The 20,999-nt window shown below is 36.9% G+C and overlaps 1 protein-coding gene across 1 annotated transcript in view; it reads left to right on the plus strand.

The window, feature by feature from the left end:
* The window catches only part of ARHGEF38 (Rho guanine nucleotide exchange factor 38), a 135,052-nt gene that overhangs the window by 110,417 nt on the left and 3,636 nt on the right, over positions 1–20,999 (plus strand). Inside the window, exons 8-13 of the mRNA XM_010371550.2 lie at positions 834–938; positions 2,378–2,497; positions 5,891–6,202; positions 12,882–13,025; positions 13,844–14,042; positions 14,176–14,435. Coding sequence (XP_010369852.1) covers positions 834–938; positions 2,378–2,497; positions 5,891–6,202; positions 12,882–13,025; positions 13,844–14,042; positions 14,176–14,435 — 1,140 coding nt within the window. The remainder of the gene's footprint in view (positions 1–833; positions 939–2,377; positions 2,498–5,890; positions 6,203–12,881; positions 13,026–13,843; positions 14,043–14,175; positions 14,436–20,999) is intronic.

The raw sequence follows: 20,999 nt of genomic DNA on the forward strand, positions 1-20,999 counted from the left end.
TGAGTTATCTTAACAGAAGGACTCTTTTTGCTAAGATTATTTATTATCCTTCAAATTTGAGTTGATAAAGAATTTTCACATTTCTTTCCTTTTTTTTTTTTTTTTTTCTGAGACAGAGTCTCACTCTGTCACCCAGGTTGGAGTGCAGTGGCATGATCTTGGCTTACTGCAACCTCTGCCTTCTGGGTTCAAGAGATTCTTCTGCCTCAGCCTCCCGAGTAGCTGGGACTACAGGTGCTCACCACCACGCCTAGCTACTTTTTGTATTTTTAGTAGATGTGGGGTTTCACCATATTGGCTAGGCCAGACTTGAACTCCTGACCTTGTAATCTGCGCCCCTTGGCCTCCCAAAATGCTGGGATTACAGGCCACATTTATTTAACCATGAATCTAAGAATATTTTCTAAATAAGCACTGTGAAATAAATTGGAATGAATCACATGAACAAAACAATAAGTTCTAGTCAATAGATCAAATGTGGCTATTTTATAAACCCAAAAATGTGATATGGTTTGAGTCCATACATAATATATGCCATTAAAAACTACAGAGAAAGTTTTACAATCCCACATCTACCATGGCATGGGTGAAGCTATGTGGAAATTAACAACAGCAATTTGAACTACAGGACTTGGCTTTGCTACACTAACTGAGCATCAGTTGTGCTATGTACCAACAGAGACAGTATGTGTTAAGACAGACAGCATATCATCAAATGTTTTCATATCATCAAAGAATTTTCTTTTGTAATGTGCTGGACCAATATGGTCTGTGCTATTTTTAAAAATATCTGTTTCATTTGAGTTATGAAAATAATTTCATATATATTTTAGGTTAAAGACAATACCTTTAACAGAGAAGAAAAGCTGTTTAGAGCTTTAGAAAAGACTGTGAGGCTTTGTGTGAAGAACATTTCACTCTGTCTTCAACACATACAGGTAGGTGAGACACAACTGTTTTCAGTGTTCTACAGGAATGTATGATACAAAGCATTGATTTCCATGGTTATTTTGAAGAGTAAATGTGACTGTTCCTTCGTTTATATTATGACACTGGATCAAAATTGGAAGGATGCAAACTGCTGGTAAAGGAAGCCAATATACAGAGGTGTTTTGCTGTTTGACCTCTTATCTGCTCCACTCCCTTCCCAGTCCAAATAGTCATATTGTGGGACTTTTTGCTCAGATGATTGCCTTATGGACCATCAGCATGCTTTCTTTATAACAGAGATGAGTTCATTAACACAAAATTGCAAGAGACAGAAAATTTGTTTGTTTGTACCAACACATTTCTTTGTAGTACCTAAAATAAGTATAAACATCAATATAAAGGAAAATAAATTGAACTGCAAAATCCTATTAACTACAATATGCAAATGCTCCCATGAGATTATGTTAGAAAACAGAAATACTCCCAGAAATTTCCAGTCCCATAAGAAGTTGTCCTGACCCTTTGAGAATCACTGATTTCAACCAGCTAATTGGAGTACAGTATGATTATGCTCAGTAGAAAAACCAGTCAGGTTTCTTCTAATGGATCTCATAAAGAGGAAACAGTGTCCTTCATGCCACCTTGACAATAGCTATGACCATGAGACATAGAAAGTTAGTAGTGTTACATGTCAATCAGTTACTAAACGATCCCTTTCTGTATTCCAGAAGTTTTTCTCTTGTATATCTTGGATACCTGTTTCTGAAGCAGTTGTTTGCACTCTTCGATAAAATATCAGAATGATTTGGAGACAAGTTTCCATGTTATATAAGAACATGTACTGTTCTGTTCTTATTTATTATCTGATGCAAAGCCTGCCTTGCAATCAGGTTTGCTATTTGCTTCCCAGAGTGCTGCCTTCTGTGAAAAGAAAACCAAAAACAGTTATAACAGCCAGAGAGCAGTGAGAACCCTGTCCTTTATGTATCTTTCAAGGAGTAAATGGCTCTTGGGAACATCTACAGGAAAGTCTTCTATTTCCACTAATTGATTCAACAAAAAATGTGAGCATCTTCTCTTAAAGAGAGCATTAAATTTTCTAAGGAAAATTGATGAATTTAAATCAAAGAGGAGTGATTTTTAAAATAAGGAATTTGTAAGAATTGCAAGCTAAAGAATAGCTACTGAGGGAATTTAAGATGGACTGTTTAATCAAAGAGGGTCATATACAGAGTACTATGAGAAAGTGGCATAAGGAAAATGTAAGGAAATATATTCTTCCAAGCAACCTGATTGCACAGAGCATTTATAAAATGTTTGTTGTTCCTTTTTTTAATAACCTCTCAGTGATAATTAAGGGTTATGCTGATGAAGTCCACATTTGGGATACGTTAATCATACTGACCTCAAAACTTCCCATTTTTGTAACTTTGTTTTTGGGTTTCAGGATGCCATGCCCCTGGCTCTGCAGAGTGTAATGGACCTTCAGGAGATTTCATACAACAAAGACGATGAGATGGGCTATTCTGAGACCCTAAGTAATGCCTTAAATTCGTGTCATGACTTTGTAAGTTATTTATATTCACAGATAAATGCAAATTAAATAGTGAGGTTGAAAGGAAAGCTACTTTTCGTTTATTTTTCTGGAGTCAGAAATAAAACATGCACTCAAGCAAATACTAATGTCAAAATTAGTAGATTTAAACAGGGGATTTTTAAAATCATTTAATATTTTTTAAGTGGATTAGTGAGGATTTTACTATGATGGAAATTTAAGAGGACCACAGATTGTGTTTCTAGGGGTAACCAGTGGCAATGCTGTTTTTAAAATCAATATTTAGTTTATGTCTGCATGTGAAATGTTAATAATTTATTAAGTTAGAAAGCTATGCTTTTCTTTTTCTTTTTTCTGGGACAAGATCTGACTCTGTTGCCCAGGCTGGAGTGCAGTGGAACAATCTCAGCTCACTGCAACCTCTGCCTCTCGGGCTTAAGCAATCCTTGCTTCTCAGCCTCTCAAGCAGCTGCAACTACAGGGGCACACTACCACATCTAGAAGATTTTTTGCATTTTTTGTAGAGGTAGAGTTTCACCGTGTTGCCCAGGCTGGTCTCAAACTCCTGGGCTCAAGCGGGCTATGCTTTTCTTAAACAAGTCTCTGGAAATGCCTTGAGTCCTTGCAGAAAGGGCAAAGGTACTCTCTGAGGATATGACACTTATTAACACACTATATATTGGAAGGCAGAGTCTTCCTATTGAGAAAGACTTTTATTTGAGAGTCATATGTTATTTATTTTGTTCCATGGTAAAACATTTATTTTCTAAGAGTTCTATAAAATGTATCTTGGGAATCATAGAAACATGCTTGAGCCAATAACACATTTTAGTAGTAAGTTACTCTGGGTAATATTAATTTTAATTTCTGTAGGTATTATTATTTCATAGCAGCATTTCAAGAATTACACAGAAGATAGATCATCTTGAAAGGGACATTTTTGTGTTGGCATTATAGGCATTTTGGGTAAGACAAATCTTCATGGAGTGGCCCTTTTATTGGAGGATGTTTAGCATTTTTGGCCCACCAGGCTCAAAATCTCAGTAACATCCCCCCACATCAAGACGTTGTGAGAACCAGTGAAGAGTCTCACATACTTCCAAACCCTAGGAAGTCATACAGCCCCAGTCTAGTAGAAAAACCACACAGAAGCATTTTGCTTTTCTGGCACTGGGGAATGGAAAGTCAGGCTTACATCTGAGCTAATATGATAGAGAAACAGGCCAATGACGGATGGATGGATGGATGGATGGATGGATGGATGGATGGATGGATGGATGGACAGACGGATAGATGGATACAGACAGATAGATGATGGTGATGATGAGATAGATAGATAGATACATAGATAGATAGATAGATAGATAGATAGATAGATAGATAGATAGATAGATAGATAGATAGTTTTTTTATGGTATATGTTTAATGGAAAAGGTGTGGCTAGTTCTTTATGCATTTTCTGCATTTAATTACAGAGAGCACACATTCTAGAAAAGTCTTTAAAGTTTGCTCTTTAGCTTAATTCCAATACATTAAGTTAATATGTATTTATTGAGTAGCACTTGAAAGTGTGGTATGTGGCTTCTCTCTCAGCAAGCATGCTGCAGACTTTGATAGAAAGAAGATAGAAGGTGTCTTGCATACCTTGCCTAAAACCATAAGATGATTAATTAGGCTAAGTTTAAAAAAATTGTGAGAAGGTTCAATATAAAAGTAACTTTTACGGATAACATATATAGAACTCTTTTTAAAAATCGAATATTAAGAACTCAAAATCTATCTAAAGGCAGAGCAGTTATTCTTATCTGACCATGAGTGATACATATCTACACATTTTGTTAGGACAGAATATTAAAATCTAGTTCTTATTTGTTCTAACCACAATTCCTATGTAAAGGTGAATCATTTTGTGTCTATGAGTCACTGGATTTTATATATGTATAATTATATTGCAATACTGTAATTAGATTACCTGTAGAATCCAGTCAATTCACAAACATAGTAATTTATCCCAGATATAGTAAATACAGTAAATAGATTCTTTGTTTACTAAGGGACTCATTAAACACTCTGTGGGTGTATATTGATTATCTCATAAGCTGGACATCAAATTTAATTTGTGTTGGCTATTGCTGGTGCCAATAAGAGATTGGTTTCTCTCTCTTCTAGATTTCCCATGAGTTCAGACCAAGTTACCAGGGGCCATTTAAGTTAATTAATGCAATCTACTGCTCAGATACTGATTCCCTAGGATATCGTTTGGGTTACAAAAGAGAAACCTACTTCCAAATTATCATAAAATATCATATAATCGTACATGATAAAGGGTAAAGTAGGGCAGTCAGCAAATGTAAAACAGAAGTGAAATAGAAGAAATCAAATCTAGGATGATCAGGTTATGTCATGAAGATGGGCAGTTCTATGAAGTTCATTTTCAATGATTCAGGCCAAAAAGTGTAAACAATTTAAGACACAGAAATAGCATCAGCTTAATCCTTTAATGTATTTAAAAGAGAACTTATAGGCCAAGGTGAGAGAATTGCTTGAGCCTAGGTGTTCAAGACCATCTTGGGCAATAGAGTGAGACCGTATCTCTACAAAATTTTTAAAAATTAGCCAAACATGGTGAAACATTCCTGTGGTCCTAGCTATTTGGGAGGCTGAGGTGGGAGGATGGCTTGAGCAGAGGCTGCAGTGAGCTGAGAAAGTGCCACTGCAATCCATCCTGGGCTACAGAGTGAGACCCTGTCTCAAAGTTAATTAATTAATTAAAAATCAAACAAGTTACAACTCTGTGGTCTTTTCTGTCTCAAGGTTAAAATATCTTTATTAAGGGGTTGCTATCTTTATAGGGGATATAATTCCACTACCAAAAATAAGCCTCCAGGGTAGCCAGGGATTTGGGGCTGATATGGGAAGAATAAGGTACAGTCTCCTATGGGATTAACTATATTCCTTTTGCTGCCAGCAAAAGGTGGGAGCGATGTGGTGAATCTTTTACACAGTTTTGGTAGTCAAAGGCTAGAGATTCCCCCTACCCTCAAGTGCTGGCTCTGGGATGAGAAAGAAGGGGAATGAAAAAGTGTTGAAGGAGATGACAATGACAAAACCAAAGACTGTAGAGAAAAAGGTGGAGTTATATTTTGGGTGAGCAGGCTTTAACTTTTGAATTCCTCTTCCTGCTCACTGTTTAGGTTCAATGCTACAACCTAGAGTGCCTGTTTTAAGTCTTTGAATAGGTTTAGCCAGACACAAAAGTGATCAGATCCTCTTTTAACCTGTCTAGGGCTTTCCTGTTTTCTTTTGTGCTTCTCGTGGGGGAAAAGGTAAGCCTATCAATAGCAGCACTGGACAAGGTATGGGCTGATCTTCTCTCCAAAATGGGCTCTTTTTTTCTTTTGGCAGGCATCTCACTTACAGAGACTCATCCTGACGCCCTTGTCAGCCCTGCTGACCTTATTCCCAGGGCCTCACAAGCTCATCCAGAAACGCTATGACAAACTGCTGGATTGCAACAGCTACCTGCAGCGATCAGCAGGAGAGGAGTCAGACTTGGCCAAAAAGGAGTATGAGGCCCTCAATGCCCAGCTTGTGGAGGAGCTCCAGGCGTTCAACCAGGCTGCTCGGAAGATTCTGTTGAACTGTCTGTGCAGCTTTATCACCCTCATTAGGGACCTGATGCTCGTGGCACAGCAGGCTTACTCCACACTTGTGCCGGTAAGCACAGCACCAACACTCAGCTACCTTGGCCTACTGGATCTGCTAGAAACCACACCCATACGAAAGCCCTGTTCAGAGTGTGGACATGTGTTCAGTGTGGTGTGTGCGTGTTTATTTTAACTAAAACCAGTCAGATAGTCTCCTGCTCCTTATCTGTCTTCTCCATGGGAAGCTCAAAGAGGGTTTCCTCCTTCAGGTTTGCGGTGACTTACACATTTGTAATTCTTTTTTGGAGATTCCTTTTCAAATACCAAACACCTTTCAGCCTTGCTCCACCTGACTGATGCAACATGAAGTTTATCAACAATTTATGTTTTGTATTTCTTTCTGATCAATCATTCTTAGATGTTAACTATGACTATTTAAGATATGGCTCTAAATAGAAGGCCATCTCAGCATAATGAAAGACGCAGGATAATGTTCAAACCATGCTTTGTTTTGATTTCATTTTTCCCCAAGAAAGAGAAGCCTGGTTGTGTGTGTGTGTGCAAGAGTGTGTGTGTGTGTGTGTAGCTTCGCCTCCCATTAGGATATAATTTTATACTTATTTTCCTGATGAGGAAGAAAGATATTTACAATTTATATCAACTTCTTAAAAATTAGTTTGGTTTCTTGGCCCTACATTTCCAGTACACTAGTTCTCAACTGAATGAGATGGATAGCTATTCAATGGGTAACACCTGGAGCAGAATTAATTGTCCTACTTTATTTTCTATTGTGCATTAATTAACTTTTAACTTATACTTTGAATTAAATTAAATTGAATAAACAAGGGCTATGTTTACAGGGTTCAAAAGTCAAAATTGTGTAAATGTATAATCAGTCTCACCATGGCTGTTCCTCTAGCATCCCATTCCCCACTCTCATCCCATTTTTATTAGTTTATTTTTATGCATTTGGTGCTTTCTCATGCCAGTAAAAATAAATGCAAATATATATTTTTATTTCTTAAAAGTGAAAAACAGCATATTATATATACCATTCTGCAACTTGCTTTTTAACAATACATTCTGAGAATGCATCTATGATAGTACATGGAGAGCTTCCTCATTCTTTGCTTTTTTTTTTTTTTTTTTTTTTTTTTTGAGATGGAGTTTCACTCTTGTTGCCCAGGCTGGAGTGCAAAGGCTTGATCTTGGCTCACTACAACCTCCACCTCCCAGTTTCAAGCGATTCTCCTGCCTCAGCCTCCTAAGTAGCTGGGATTATAGGCATGCGCTAATAATCACTTTTAGTGATTAATACACTTGGCTAATTTTTGTATTTTTAGTAGAGATGGGGTTTCTCCATTTTGGTCAGCTGGTCTCGAACTTCTGACCTCAAGTGATCCACCCACCTCGGCCTCCCAAAGTGCTGGGATTACAGACATGAGCCACCGCGCCCAGCCTGAGTTTCCTCATTCTTTTTACAGTTTTATAGTAACTTACTGCATGGCTATATAATAATGTATAACCAGAAATTCCACTCCTAGGCATACAGAGTAATCAAGAGAAATGAGAACATATATCCACTAAATCATAATCATATATCCACTAAATCATATAGTACATGGTTCTTTGTGGCCGGCTTCTTCTATTTAGCATAACATTTCAAGGTTTATTCATACTGTAGCATATTTCATTATTTCATTCATTTTATCGCCAAATAACATTCCATTGTATGGATATACCACACTTTACTTATTCGTTTGTCAGTTGATGGGCATTTGGGTTATTTCCATTTTTTGGCTGCTATAAATGATGCTTCTGTAAACATTCAAGTTTTTAGTGGATATATGTTCTCATTTCTCTTGATTACTCTGTATGCCTAGGAGTGGAATTTCTGGATCATATGTTAACTCTATGTTTAACTTTTTGAAAAACTACCAGACTGTTTTCCAAAGTGGCTGCACCATTTTACCTTCTCAGCAGTATTGACTGAGAGTTTCAATTTCTCCATACATCTTTATTATTATTATTATTGCTATAGCTATCCTAATGGGTGTGAAGTGGTATCTCATTGTGGTTTTTATTTGTATTTCCCTGATCAGCACTCTGTTTTAAAACTTATTAAATTAAAGTAATAACTTACATACATTAAACTGCACCGGTCTGAACCGCACATCTCAATCAATATTTGCATATATACATCTGTGTAACTACCACTCAGATCAAGATATAAGCCCTTTCCAGTTCCCCATAAAGATCACGCATGACCATTCCCAGGCACCTAAAGGTAACCATTTTTCTAACCTGTATTACCATATATTGTTTGACCTGTTTTGTACTTCACGTAAATAGAATCATACAATATGTATTCTTTTGTGTATTAACCTGTCCCTATCGATGAGTATTTGATCTATTTCCAATCTTTTTCTATTACAAATAATGCTGGGGTCATGATACGTGGGCAGATGTATCTGTAGGACAGACTTATAGAAGTGCTAGAAGTGAGATCTCTGTGTCAAAGGTTAAAGACATATGTAATTTTGCTAGATATTGACAGATTCCCTCCTTAATTGTGTACCATTTTGGATTCCCACTTGCAACATGTAAGAAAGCTGATTTCTCTGGATTTTTGCCAATCTAATAGGTTTCAAGTGTAATTTTAATTTGCATTTCTTTAAGTATTAGTGAGATTGAAACTCTTCACATTTGAGGGCTATTTATATTTATCTGCCTGTGAGTTAGTTGTTCATGTCTTTTACTCCTTTTTCTTTGGGTTCTTGGTATTTTTCTCCTTAATTTCTAACAGCAGTGTATGTGCTAGGGAGATGAGCCTTTTGTTGCGATATAAATTGAGACTACTTTTTCCAAGTTTAACTTTGCCTTTGACTTCACTTGTGATTTTTTTTCATGCTAATGTTTGTGTTTTAAAAAAATGTAGTCAAGTTTATTAATTTCATTTTATGGCTTCTAGGTTTTGAATCTTATAAAGGACTTCCATATTTTGAGGCTTCGAATAAATTCAGCAGTGTTTCCTCTAGTATATTTAGGGTTTCATATTTTTTATTTAAATATTCAATCCATGTAGATTTTATCCTGGTTCATATTGTAAAATATGGATTTAATTTTATCTTTTTCCAAGTGATTTTCCAGTTGCCCCAACACTATTTATTTAAAAATAACCTCTTGCTACTACTTTCTCAATGAACCACATTTAATTTGCAAATTATTTGGATAATTTCATTCTGAGGTCATGGTAGAAGGTGGGTTCATAAGCTCAGAACAAAACTGAGCTTTGGCAGGAATTTACTAGTCAGAAAAGACATGTTATTTTAGGTATCTTTGATCCCCACTTTGAATCATGTGATTTTTAAAGGCATTTTCAGTTTCTATTTTAAATTATCTGAGTATCTTTCACATTGCAGTCCATAGCCGAACAAAAGTATAGAGATGCTTTGTTTCTGAGAAATTACTAGTGTCTTAAAGTAAAAGGCATTTTGGAGAAGTTATCCTCATTCAAATTATTTTATTCTTTATTTTATATGTACTATGTGTATTTAAACTTTTTATTTTGTGATACTTAGAGATTCATATGCAGTTGTAAGAAGTAATACAGAGTTCCTGTACAACCCTCACACAGTTTACTCAATGGTAACACATCTTGCATAACTACATGTATTTCTGAAATGCAGAATTGAATAGTGATTAGAGAACACTAGAGTACCTTGTTTTAATACCTGCTCATCGCCATACTACATTGTATAAATTGGTGTATCCCTCTGTTTAAATTTTCTCATATGAATTAAAATGAGAATAATAATGTATATAATTTTTAAGTTTTTAATTGTATAAAAAATAACACAATTTACCATTATAAGAATTTTTAAGTGTACACTTCAGTTGTGTTAAGTATACTTATATTGTTGTGTAATAGCTCTCCAAAACATTGTCATCTTGCAAAACTGAAACTATACTCATTAAATGAGTCCCCGTACTCCCCTCCCCCAAGTCCCTGTCAACCATCATTCTACTTTCTGTTTCTACAACTTTGACTGCTTTAAATACCTCATGTAAATGGAATCATACAGTGTTTGTCTCTGTGACTGTCTTATTTTACTTAATATGATGTCCTCTGTTTGTCCCTGTGACTGCCTTATTTTACTTAATATGATGTCCTCAAGATTCATTCATGTTGTAGCATGTGATAGGATTTCTTTCATTTTTAAATCTGAATATTTCATTGTATATAAAAACCACATTTTGGGTTGACACAGGTGTGGTGGCTCACACCTGTAATCCCAGCACTTTGGGAGGCTGAGGCAGGCAGATCACTTGAGATCAGGAGTTGAGAGACCAGCCTGGCCAACATGGCGAAACCTCGTCTCTACTAAAAATACAAAAACTAGCTGGGCGTCGTGGCACATGCCTGCAATCCCAGCTACTCGGGAGGCTGAGGCTAGAGAATCTCCTGAACCTGGGAGGCGGAGGTTGCGGTGAGCCAAGATTGCACTATTGCACCCCACCCTGGGTAACAAGAGTGAAACGCCATCTCAAAAAACAAAAAACACATTTTGTTTATCTACTCATCTGTCAATGATCATTTGGGTTTCTTCTATTTCTTGACTTTTGTGAATAATGCTGCAATGACCATAGGTGTGCAGATATCTCTTAAAGATCCTCTCTCAATTATTTTGGATATATACCCATAAGTGGGATTGCTGAATCATAGGGTAATTCTATTTTTAATTTTTTGAAGAATTCAGAGCTCTATTTTTAATTTTCATTTTTATTAGAGTTATGCATACACATAATTTAAAGATTCAAGTAGTTATTCAGGTTTGATGATGAAAAACAATTGTCCTTCACTCCCTTTATTCCATTTCTCCTGCCTCAGGAGTAACTACTTCCCAACTCTTTTAGATGATTCTCTTGGTATTTACCTTCATATTTAAAAATAAGACTCTTGTGTTGTCATTTCATTATCAATGCATTTTAGGTATAATACATTCCACTATGAAAAATGAGGATTTAGCTCTCTTTTCTCTCTATACCCCCACATCTGCTATATTCAGACACACTCTTTCTATCCTCCCTTCAATACAGTTATGGCATAGATTTGGTTGAGTTAACATTCAGCATGTAAAGTATGTGATTTGTGTATTAGTCATGATTCCAGTAGGAAAAACAATGCACTCAGGTTAGGCATTTGGAGAAAATTTTAATAAAGAACTATTTATAAAAATGTGAGTATGGCACAGGAAAACCTTTAGAAATAGTGCCTTACCCTGGGCAGGAATAGCGGTTGGGGGTACAACAACAATTAGGTTTAAAGAAATTTGGGGAGGGAGCAGTCATAGCAATGTGTAGAGAGAGAGGTGTGTGGATAGGGTGACTTGATAGGAGCTGTGTGTTTCTGTCAATACTACCGAAAGCAAAATTAGGAAATAAATATCCTTATCTCATTTTCTTCCCCCATTCTAATTTCCAACAGGTGTTCCTCATTGATGGATTGATTGAATCCATTTGGAAGACAGAGAGCAAGAACGCTGTTTTTGTTGTTGTTGTTGAGACAGGGTTTCACTCTGTTACCCAGGCTGGAGCGTCATGGTGTGATCACAGAGCTCACTTCAGCCTCAACTTCCAAGCAGTCCTCCTGTCTCAGCCTCCAGAGTAGCTGGGATTACAGGCACACACCACCTCACCCAGCTAATTTCTTTCTTTCTTTCTTCCTTTCTTTCTTTCTTTCTTCCTTTCTTTCTTTCTTTCTTTCAATTTTTAGTAGCAGGCCAAGTGCGGTGGCTTACACCTGTAATCCCAGCACGTTGGGAGGCCGAGGCGGGCGGATCATGAGGTCAGGAGATCAAGACCATCCTGGCCAACATGGTGAAACCCCGTCTTTACTAAAAATACAAAAAAAAAAAAATAGCTGGGTGTGGTGGCACATGGCTGTAATCCCAGCCACTCGGGAGGCTGAGGCAGGAGAATCACTTGAACCAGGGAGTCGGAGGTTGCAGTGAGCCAAAATCACGCCACTGCACTCCAGCCTGGGGAAAAAAAAAATTGTTTTAGTAGTGACTAGTTGCCCAGGCTGATCTTGAATTCCTGGGCTCAAGTGATCTTCTGGCCTCAGCTTCCTGATTAGCTGGACGTCAGGCATGCACTACTATGCCTGGCTAAGATTTAAAAATTTTTTAGAGACAGGGTCTTGCTACATTATCCAGGCTGGTCTCAAACTCTTGGACACAAGGAGTCCTCTTACCTCAGCCTCGCTGTTGGCTATGATTACAGCATGAGCCACTATGCCAGGCTTATTCAGTTTTTGAGGGGTAAGGATGTAAACTCCATTTCTTTGTAGGGAGCATTGTTGAAGAATTTGTTTTAAAACCAGCACAAGCTCTTAATCAGTGCTCCTTCTTTTAGCTGCTTTCCCTTGCCACCATCCTACCCAACCACAAGGGAGGCATCTACTGTCACAAGCTCCTGAGTTTTTCTTCCAAGACTTCATTCCTATTTTTTCTCTTCTGTTCTTTTATTTAGGCTTGAAACTTAAAAAAAAAATGCCTATCATGTTTGTGGGGTTTCTAGAGACAATAAATTAGACCATATTTATCTAGAAGTTCTAACGTTGCCCTAACTTTTCACAATGGAACTATCATACACCTCCTTAACTGTTCATCACAACTCAATACACTTAACACCTGATATGATTATCTCGTTGTCTGGAAACAATGCCATATTATTTCTACCTATAGGTGCCACTGTTGGTTTCAAGCATTTCTGAGATTCAGAATCAAGTACTAGAAGAGGTCCAAAATTTGAATTGTGTGAAAGAAAACAGTGCCACCTTTATTGAGAGGAAACTCAGTTTTGAAAAGAAGAAGCCTGTGCAGATTCTGGTGAGTTTGGCAGCATTCATGACAGTGGTAACTTTCACCTCTTTACCTTGTCCAAGTCGTATTATCATACTATTTTCCAGATCACTTACCTCATTCTAATATCCTATAATTTATGTATGTGTAGAATGTCTTGTACATTTCTATCCTGTATAACATAAGCTCCATAAGATCAAGGATTTTTTTTTCTGCTTTGTACATAATATATCCCTAAAATGCCTAGACGACTAAAATGGTGCTTGTCACAAGGTAGGAGGCACTCAATAAATATTTGTTGAATAAGATTTTATGAAGATAAATGATATAGTCCAGCCCTTTCCTTTTCTACATAAGGCATACCAGGCCCCAGAGATAAGTGGCTTTCTCAAAGTCTCTTAGGGCCCGAGCTGATGGGGGAGTATAAGCCTTTTGATTCTTGTCTAATTTGCTGATGATATTTCCCAGATAAAGACATTTACATGTACAATGTACTTAATTGAATATTATTTATCAAGTGCTTAATATGCAAGGGGTTGTCTACAGAATGGCAAAGAGTTAAAAATGGTTGTGCAACATCTAAGAGAGATTAGAACCTCTGCCTTCTTATTCTTGTTATTTCTTCTCTACAACACTGCCCTCCTGTGCTTACTGGAGACATTTTTCACTGAATAACTCAGCTGGGTACTTAATAATAACCTGCTCTATGCCTGCACCTTGAAATAATCCTCTAAAAATATATGACTTCTACATTTTAAAAATCTCCAGGGAAAAAATATTTACCAACTCCATGAGGATTTTATTATGTGTCTATCTAAACCAAAACTTCTCCTTATTTCTCCCAGCCAGAAATGCCACGTCAAACTGACATTCATCGCTCCAAACTTCTATCCACATATAGTGCAGAGGAACTCTATCAAGCTAAGCGCAAGTGCAATGCTACACAAGAATATGACATCAATCTTCTGGAAGGAGAGTTGGTGGCTGTGATAGAACAGAAGGATCCACTGGGGAGTACAAGCAGGTGGCTTGTGGACACAGGAAGTAAGTTTTTCCCTAGAACTACCACTCTTCTTTAAACTGAGATTTTCTGAGGGACCTCCATGTGCTTCTCTGAGCACGTGTTTGGGAAGAGTACACCCATGAACTTGTTTCTTTCTTTTTATTTCCCATCCAGATGTGAAAGGATATGTTTATTCCTCTTTCCTAAAACCCTACAATCCAGCAAAAATGCAGAAAGTGGATACTGAGAACAGGTTCTGTGATGATGATTTTGAGAACATCAGCCTCTTTGTGTCTTCTCGGCCAGCAAGTGACAGTGTCACAGGCACCTCAGAAAGCAGCATTGGTGATAGCAGCTCATCTCTTAGTGGCACATGTGGAAAGTTTGAAACAAATGGTACTGATGTTGACAGTTTTCAAGAAGTAGATGAACAGGTAAAAATTTGATGTAAAAATATGTGGTTGTTCAAATCATGAAAGAGTCTCTCTCTACTATGTTACTGTAACACTTGGTGGAAAGGGGTCAGCTTTGACATCAAGGAGACCTGGCTCTATTAGCACATACTTCCAGTGGATCTTTTTGTAAGGAGTTTAATTCCCTGAGCCTGTTTCCTTAAATAAAGCAAAAGATTGGAGATAAAGTGTGTATGTAAAGTAGCCAGCACAAAGTAGATACACAATAAATAGGAGCTATTACTATTACTACCCTGCTGTTACATACTTAGAGCAAACTGTCTTTTTATACTTCCCCATCAAAAAAAAAAAAAAAAAAAAAAAAAACAGATTGCTGCAATCAGTAGCATGTGGGAAATTGTCCATGATTCCTCTAAGAGCAATATCTTCATTGAGCTATCTAGTAATTGGCCATTTTTAATCTCATGTATAATGCCACACACTATATGCTGAAACTTTTTCTTTCTTACCTTTTTTTTTCTTTTGAGATGGAGTCTTGCTCTGTCGCCTAGGCTGGAGTGCAGTGGCACCATCTCAGCTCACTGCAACCTCCACCTCCCGGGTTCAAGCAATTCTCCTGTCTCAGCCTCCCAAGTAGCTGGGACTACAGGCGCATGTCACTACGCCCGGCTAATTTTTGTATTTTTAGTAGAGACAGGGTTTCACCATATTGGTCAGGCTGGTCTATACTGAAACTTTTAAGAGTAATATTTCCCTCACTGCACTAATGCAAAGGCTACTGGTACAATCTTTTTGCAAAATGGTTCGTTAGTCATAGTGTAGGGTTTGTTTTTGCTATATCAGAAAGTTTCAGTATACTTAACTGTTCATTCCCCAGTGGTGACCATCTAATTCCTTTATTTATTTACCTTGCTTTTTCTTTAGTGTTGTATTAATAATTTATTTAAATTTATTTTTGTAGAGGTTATGTATATGTATATGTGTAGATAGATAAAGAAATTAAAAAGGTAGAAAAGCATACATAACTTAAAAGTAAGCTGGGCTTGGAGGCTCATGCCTGTAATCCCAGCATTTTGTGAGGCTGAGGTGGGAGGATTGCTTGAGCTGAGTTTGAGACCAGCCTGGGTAACATAATGAGACCTCATCTCTACTAAAAATCAAAAAAATTAGCCAAGGATGATTGCCCACATCTGTAGTCCCAGCTACTGGAGAGGCTGGGGTAGGAAAATCGCACAAGCCAGGGAGGTCGAGGCTGCAGTGAGCCGTGATCATGCCACTGCACTCCAGCCTGGGCAACAGAGGGAGATCCTGTCTTTAAAAATAACAATAATTTTAAAAAGTAAAGTTTTTAGTCCTTCCTCCCCTTGTCCTACTCTTCAGAGACAATGCTTGGATATATCCTTTGTATATTCTGTGCATATACAGACACGTTTATACCAGTGGGAAACATATCATATGTGGTATATAGGGTTTTTTTTTCATTTAACAATATATCTTAGACACAATTAAACCTAAATAGCTATCTTATTCCTTAAAAAGTTCAACACAGCATTTAATTTTGTGGATATATTATAATTTATGTAACTATCACCCTAATAATAGATACGTAGAATGTTTTGGGCTTTAAAAAAATTCAAACAATATTTCAAGGAAGGGCCTTGTCCATCTATTTTTGTACATTTATATGAGTATATAAGTGTAAAACAAATTCCTAAAATATTAGAGGGTCAAAGGTATATACATTTAAAGTCTTTATAGACATTGCCACGCTGACCTCCAAAAGTATGGTATCTATTCAGTTTCTTTCATTAACAGTTACTGATTGCTGTCCAGTTCACGACTGCTTTGTTTGTTTGTTTGTTTGGTGTTTTCTTTTTTCAAAGCAGCTTATCAATATCTTATATTCACATCACGTAATTCATCCATTTTTAAGTGTACAATTCATGACTTTTAGTATATATTACAAAGTTGTGCAAGTTTAGTATATTTACAAAGTTGTGCAACCATCACTTCAATCCAATTTTAAAACATTTCTTTCACTCCAAAAAATCATTTGCACCCATTTGTAGTCCCTCCTCTTTCACACCCCTAACCCAAAGAAACACTAACCTATTTTCTGTCTCCATAGATTTGCCTTTTCTGTATCTTTTGTATAAACAAAATTGTACGATACGTGGTGTTTTGCAGCTGCTTTTTATCACTTAGCAGAACTTATTGAGAGTCTTCCATGTTGTCGTATGTATATGTACTTTGTTGCTTTCTATTGCCTACTATTATTCCATTCTGTGGATATATTTTGTTAATCCACTCACCAGTTGATGGTCATTTGGGTAACTTCTAGTTTGGGGCTATTATGAATTATGCTGCTATGAATATTTGTGTGCAAGTCTTTGTGTGGATTTAATTTCCCTTGAGTAGACACTCAGAAGTGTAATTTCTTATTGATTTTATTTAAATTTTTAAGAAACTGCCAAACTGTTATCCAAAGTGGCCTCACCACTTAACTTTTCTACCAGCAAAGTATGAGGGTTACGAGTTGCAGTTTCTTCCCATGCTTGTCAGCACTAGTTATTATTTGTCTTTTTAATGATAGCCATCTTGTGGGTATGAAGTGGTATCTCTTTCGGGTTTTAGTGTACATTTCCCTAATGATTAATGCTATTGAACATTTTTTCATGTGCTCATTTGCCATTCTTTTATTTCCTTTGGTGAATGTCTATTCAAATATTTGCTTATTAAAATAAAAAACTGAGTCATTTTTCCTTCTTATTTTCCCATTGTAAGAGTTCTTTATAAACCTGAGTGCAAGTTTTATTTTTTTAAATCAGATATATAATTTGCAAATATTTTCTCCTGGTTATAACTGACTCTTAACTCGTCTGGGCATTACTATATTTTCTTATTGCCCTTCTGTCTTGAAGTTTCAAAACACTCTTTCTCTATTACTTGTTCACTCTGTTGTTTATTCAGTTTCTAAAAGACATATTACAATGCTAACTAGTGCATTTTTATCGGTGAAATCTATGTACCTGATTTAATGTCCTGTCAGACTTTGCCTTGTCTCAACAACCTAGATGGACAGAAATCTGAGAGCCAAATTTATCAACACACTCTAAAGCTGGCTTGATGTTGAGTTCTAGTTCTTACTTGGCTCTACAGGGACTTTGGACTAAGCACCTCACATAGGCGCTTTCTGCCTGGTGTTTGTAGTATGACACTGCATTTAGTTCCTACTAGCTGGTACTTCAAAGCAATTTTCTGCAAGCAATCCTATCAATATATGTAATGTGAATTAGGTCCATTAGAGATTTCCATTACCAAGAGAAGAAAAAAATGAGATAGTATTTCAAAACAAAAAATACATTAATGGCATCTCTTCATAAATTGTTATTTGCTTTCTTTTTCCTCTGAGTTTGGCACCAATTCAAAATAGGCATAGCATCAGGAATATAAATGTAAGCATTATTACTAGTAAAACTGGATTGAAGATGCATCTTGGATCTGTAGCACATGGAATCCCTGATACTTTCCCTCAGAGTAGAAATTACCCAACTCAAATTGAAGGTGAACCCTGTGCATGGACAAAGTCTGTCCCAATAAACTTACTGCCAGATGAGGAAGAGGATGCATCTGTTGCAAACTTCAGTACAAGGGAGAAAAGAAGAAAAGGCCCCATAGAGATACCTCCCTTAATGTCTTAACTCCAGTCAATAGACGCACATGGGCCAGTGGTTTCCAGACTCCCCCTGTAATGCATAATGCATAACATTTCATTGAAAACAGAGAGAAAGGATTATATTATGTCCCTAATTCTTGCCCCAGGGCTGATGTTTCTATTCTGTTGGCTTTTAGAAATTGTGGGGAGAAGAAATGATTAACCTCTGTATTTGTGGTGTGATAGTATAAGTCAATACAGTATAGAGGTCCCTGTAATGTGATCGGAAGTGGAAGAAAATTATATCGTCTTTACCAACAGTGAGAATACAGTACATGTTGTAACATTTCACATTTGTGGTACCCTACAAAGCAGTTTTCTGTGTGGCTATTTAGACTTTTGTTCTTGATTTTATTTTATTATCAGGAACACCAGCGGAAACTTGTACTGGCTTAATTGGATGCCACTTTTGGTTATCATTTATTTCCCTCTCCCTTCCTACTGTGGTAGCACGTTTTTTGATTTCCTCCAGAATTGTTATAGCATGTTGCCAAGGGGTGTTGTAGGATGTAGTCTGGTTTTATTGATGGTTCTAGTGGACCCTGACACAAAGGACAGGTGGTCTCTTCCTCATACTCAGGGGGTATCTTCAGGGCCCTAAAGATCATTCAAATATAGGCAATTTCAAACTAATTTAGATTCTAGTGGCTCCATGATTTTTATACCAGAGCTGAATTTTTAACTTGGATGCAAGGACCTGAAGTGGTCTATGAATGAGTTTTGGGAGGATTTCATGAATCTCCTCAAATACGTTGGAAATATTGTGCTTATTTGCATATATACACATCTATGATAAAAGAAGTCTACCTTTTTAAACAGACTTTTAAAAGAAATTTTTATCTAAAATGTCAGAAATCACTACTGTAGAGGTTTAACTTACTTATCCATTCTCCACCTCAAGTAAGAAGAGAGACTGCTATAAAAAAGTTCCCCAAAAATTATGTTCTGGAGCCTTTGTTGAATAATGGGGATGAGCGACTGGATATTCACAACCTGGCAGTACCGATTTATACCAATGATCTTAATTTTTAAGTTCTTCATTCTGTTTTTTTGCTATATCAAAGAATATAACAAAAGCATTCAAGTAAATATGCCTTCCCATTCTAATGTATTCTCTCCTTTTGTCCATCAAATAGTAATGGCATGCTCTGCATTAGTGTGCCATGCTGCATAACAAATTACCACAAACCTGGTGGCTTAAAACAATACAAATGTATTTCTTAGGGGCTGTTGTCAGGAGTCCAAGCACGGTTTAGCTGGGTGCCCTGCTTAAGATCTCACGTAGCTGCAATATAGGTGTTTGCTGGTTTTATTGCTTCTGAAACTGGGGGTTCTCTTCCCAGCTCATGGTCATTGGCAGAATTAAGTTTCTTGTTCCGGTTGGACTAAGGACTCCTTTTTCTTGTTGGCAATTAGCCAGAGACCACTTTCAACAACCTGAGGTTGCTCTCAAATCCTTGCCATGTGGCTGTCTCTATAGGCAGTTGGCAACATGGCTGTTTGCTTCTTCAAAGTCAGTGGGTGAGCATCTCTCTGGCTTCAAATCTCTCCCTTCAGAGGAGGCCTCAATGCACTTTAAAGGTCACATCTGAGTAGGTCAGGCCCATCCAGGATAATCCCTCTTTTGACTAACTCAGAGTCAATTTCCTAGGGACTTTAACAAGCACGTCTGCAGAATCTCTTTACCTTTGCTAGAGAGTGTAGCCTAATCACAGGAGAAATAGCACATCTATTAAGAAGTTCCAGTCGCAATCAAGGGGAGGAGATTATGTAGACCATGTACAGTAGGGGGTGGGATTCTCGGGGTCCATTCTAGAATTCTGCCTTCCAGAGTGTCTAAGATGCCTTGTTTGGCAAGCAGAATCTTGTCCTTGGCATTTCTCAAAAAGGACTTGGTTTAATAATGGCTAAAACCCAGTTTTGGGGGGCAGTTCAGTGTCCGAGAATCAGTGCTGTTTTCTTTTTCCATATAAGTAATTTTGCAAATATAATTTTTGACTTCTAAAAAAAGTAGTCATTTTGCTACCAATCCCACGTTCATCTTTACATTTTCCAACTACCTATGATGATGATGCTACATGCCTACTGTGTCATTGTTTAGAAAGTGTTTCAAAAAGTTGGCTTATTAACATGAAGAGATTTTCAAAAATAGCATGAGGTGAAAAACAGCCTGCAAAGTTATGTATACTGTAAGTCCATTTTTATTACCACTTCAGGTAGGTAGGTAGAACACACAAATGGAAGGAAGGAAAGAAGGAGGAAGGGAAGAGAGGAAAATGGGAGGAAGGAAAAGAAGATACTAATAGCAGTTGGGTGGATTTTGTTTCGTTTTTTTTTGCTTAACTTTATTAAAAATTTTTTCTTCATCAAAATTGCTTGTGTAATTAAAACATATAATTGTTAAGTGAAGAACATGAGAGCTTGCTCCTGAAGGGTGAGAGAGAATAATGAGCATTTTTCATGCACTATAACCATCTTGGTTTCCAGAGATACACATGATATACCATAAATGCTGATTCTCTATCTTTTAGTTTTAGAAAAGAAGATTAACATATATTATGACTTTTGTTGCTGTTAACTGGAGAATTGGGATAAAAATAAAATGATATTCAGTGAAGACAGTTAATGTGGCTCACTGAAGAAGGAAAAATTAAATGCACAAATATAGAATAAGGGAATGCCGAACTGGGAATGTTACCACAGAGAAAGATCTGGTGGTTATAAGCAGTGGGTAATAAATTAGGTATGAGTCAATAATACAGTGTTATAAAAAAATAAGTAAGTGTGGTAGAAAATGGAGTTGTATTCACAGAATACCGCACATAAAATGAGTTAGACCTTTATAGAATATAAATAAGCAATCAATAAAA

This window comes from Rhinopithecus roxellana, chromosome 2 (genome assembly GCF_007565055.1).
Source record: "Rhinopithecus roxellana isolate Shanxi Qingling chromosome 2, ASM756505v1, whole genome shotgun sequence".
Lineage (NCBI taxonomy): Eukaryota > Metazoa > Chordata > Mammalia > Primates > Cercopithecidae > Rhinopithecus > Rhinopithecus roxellana.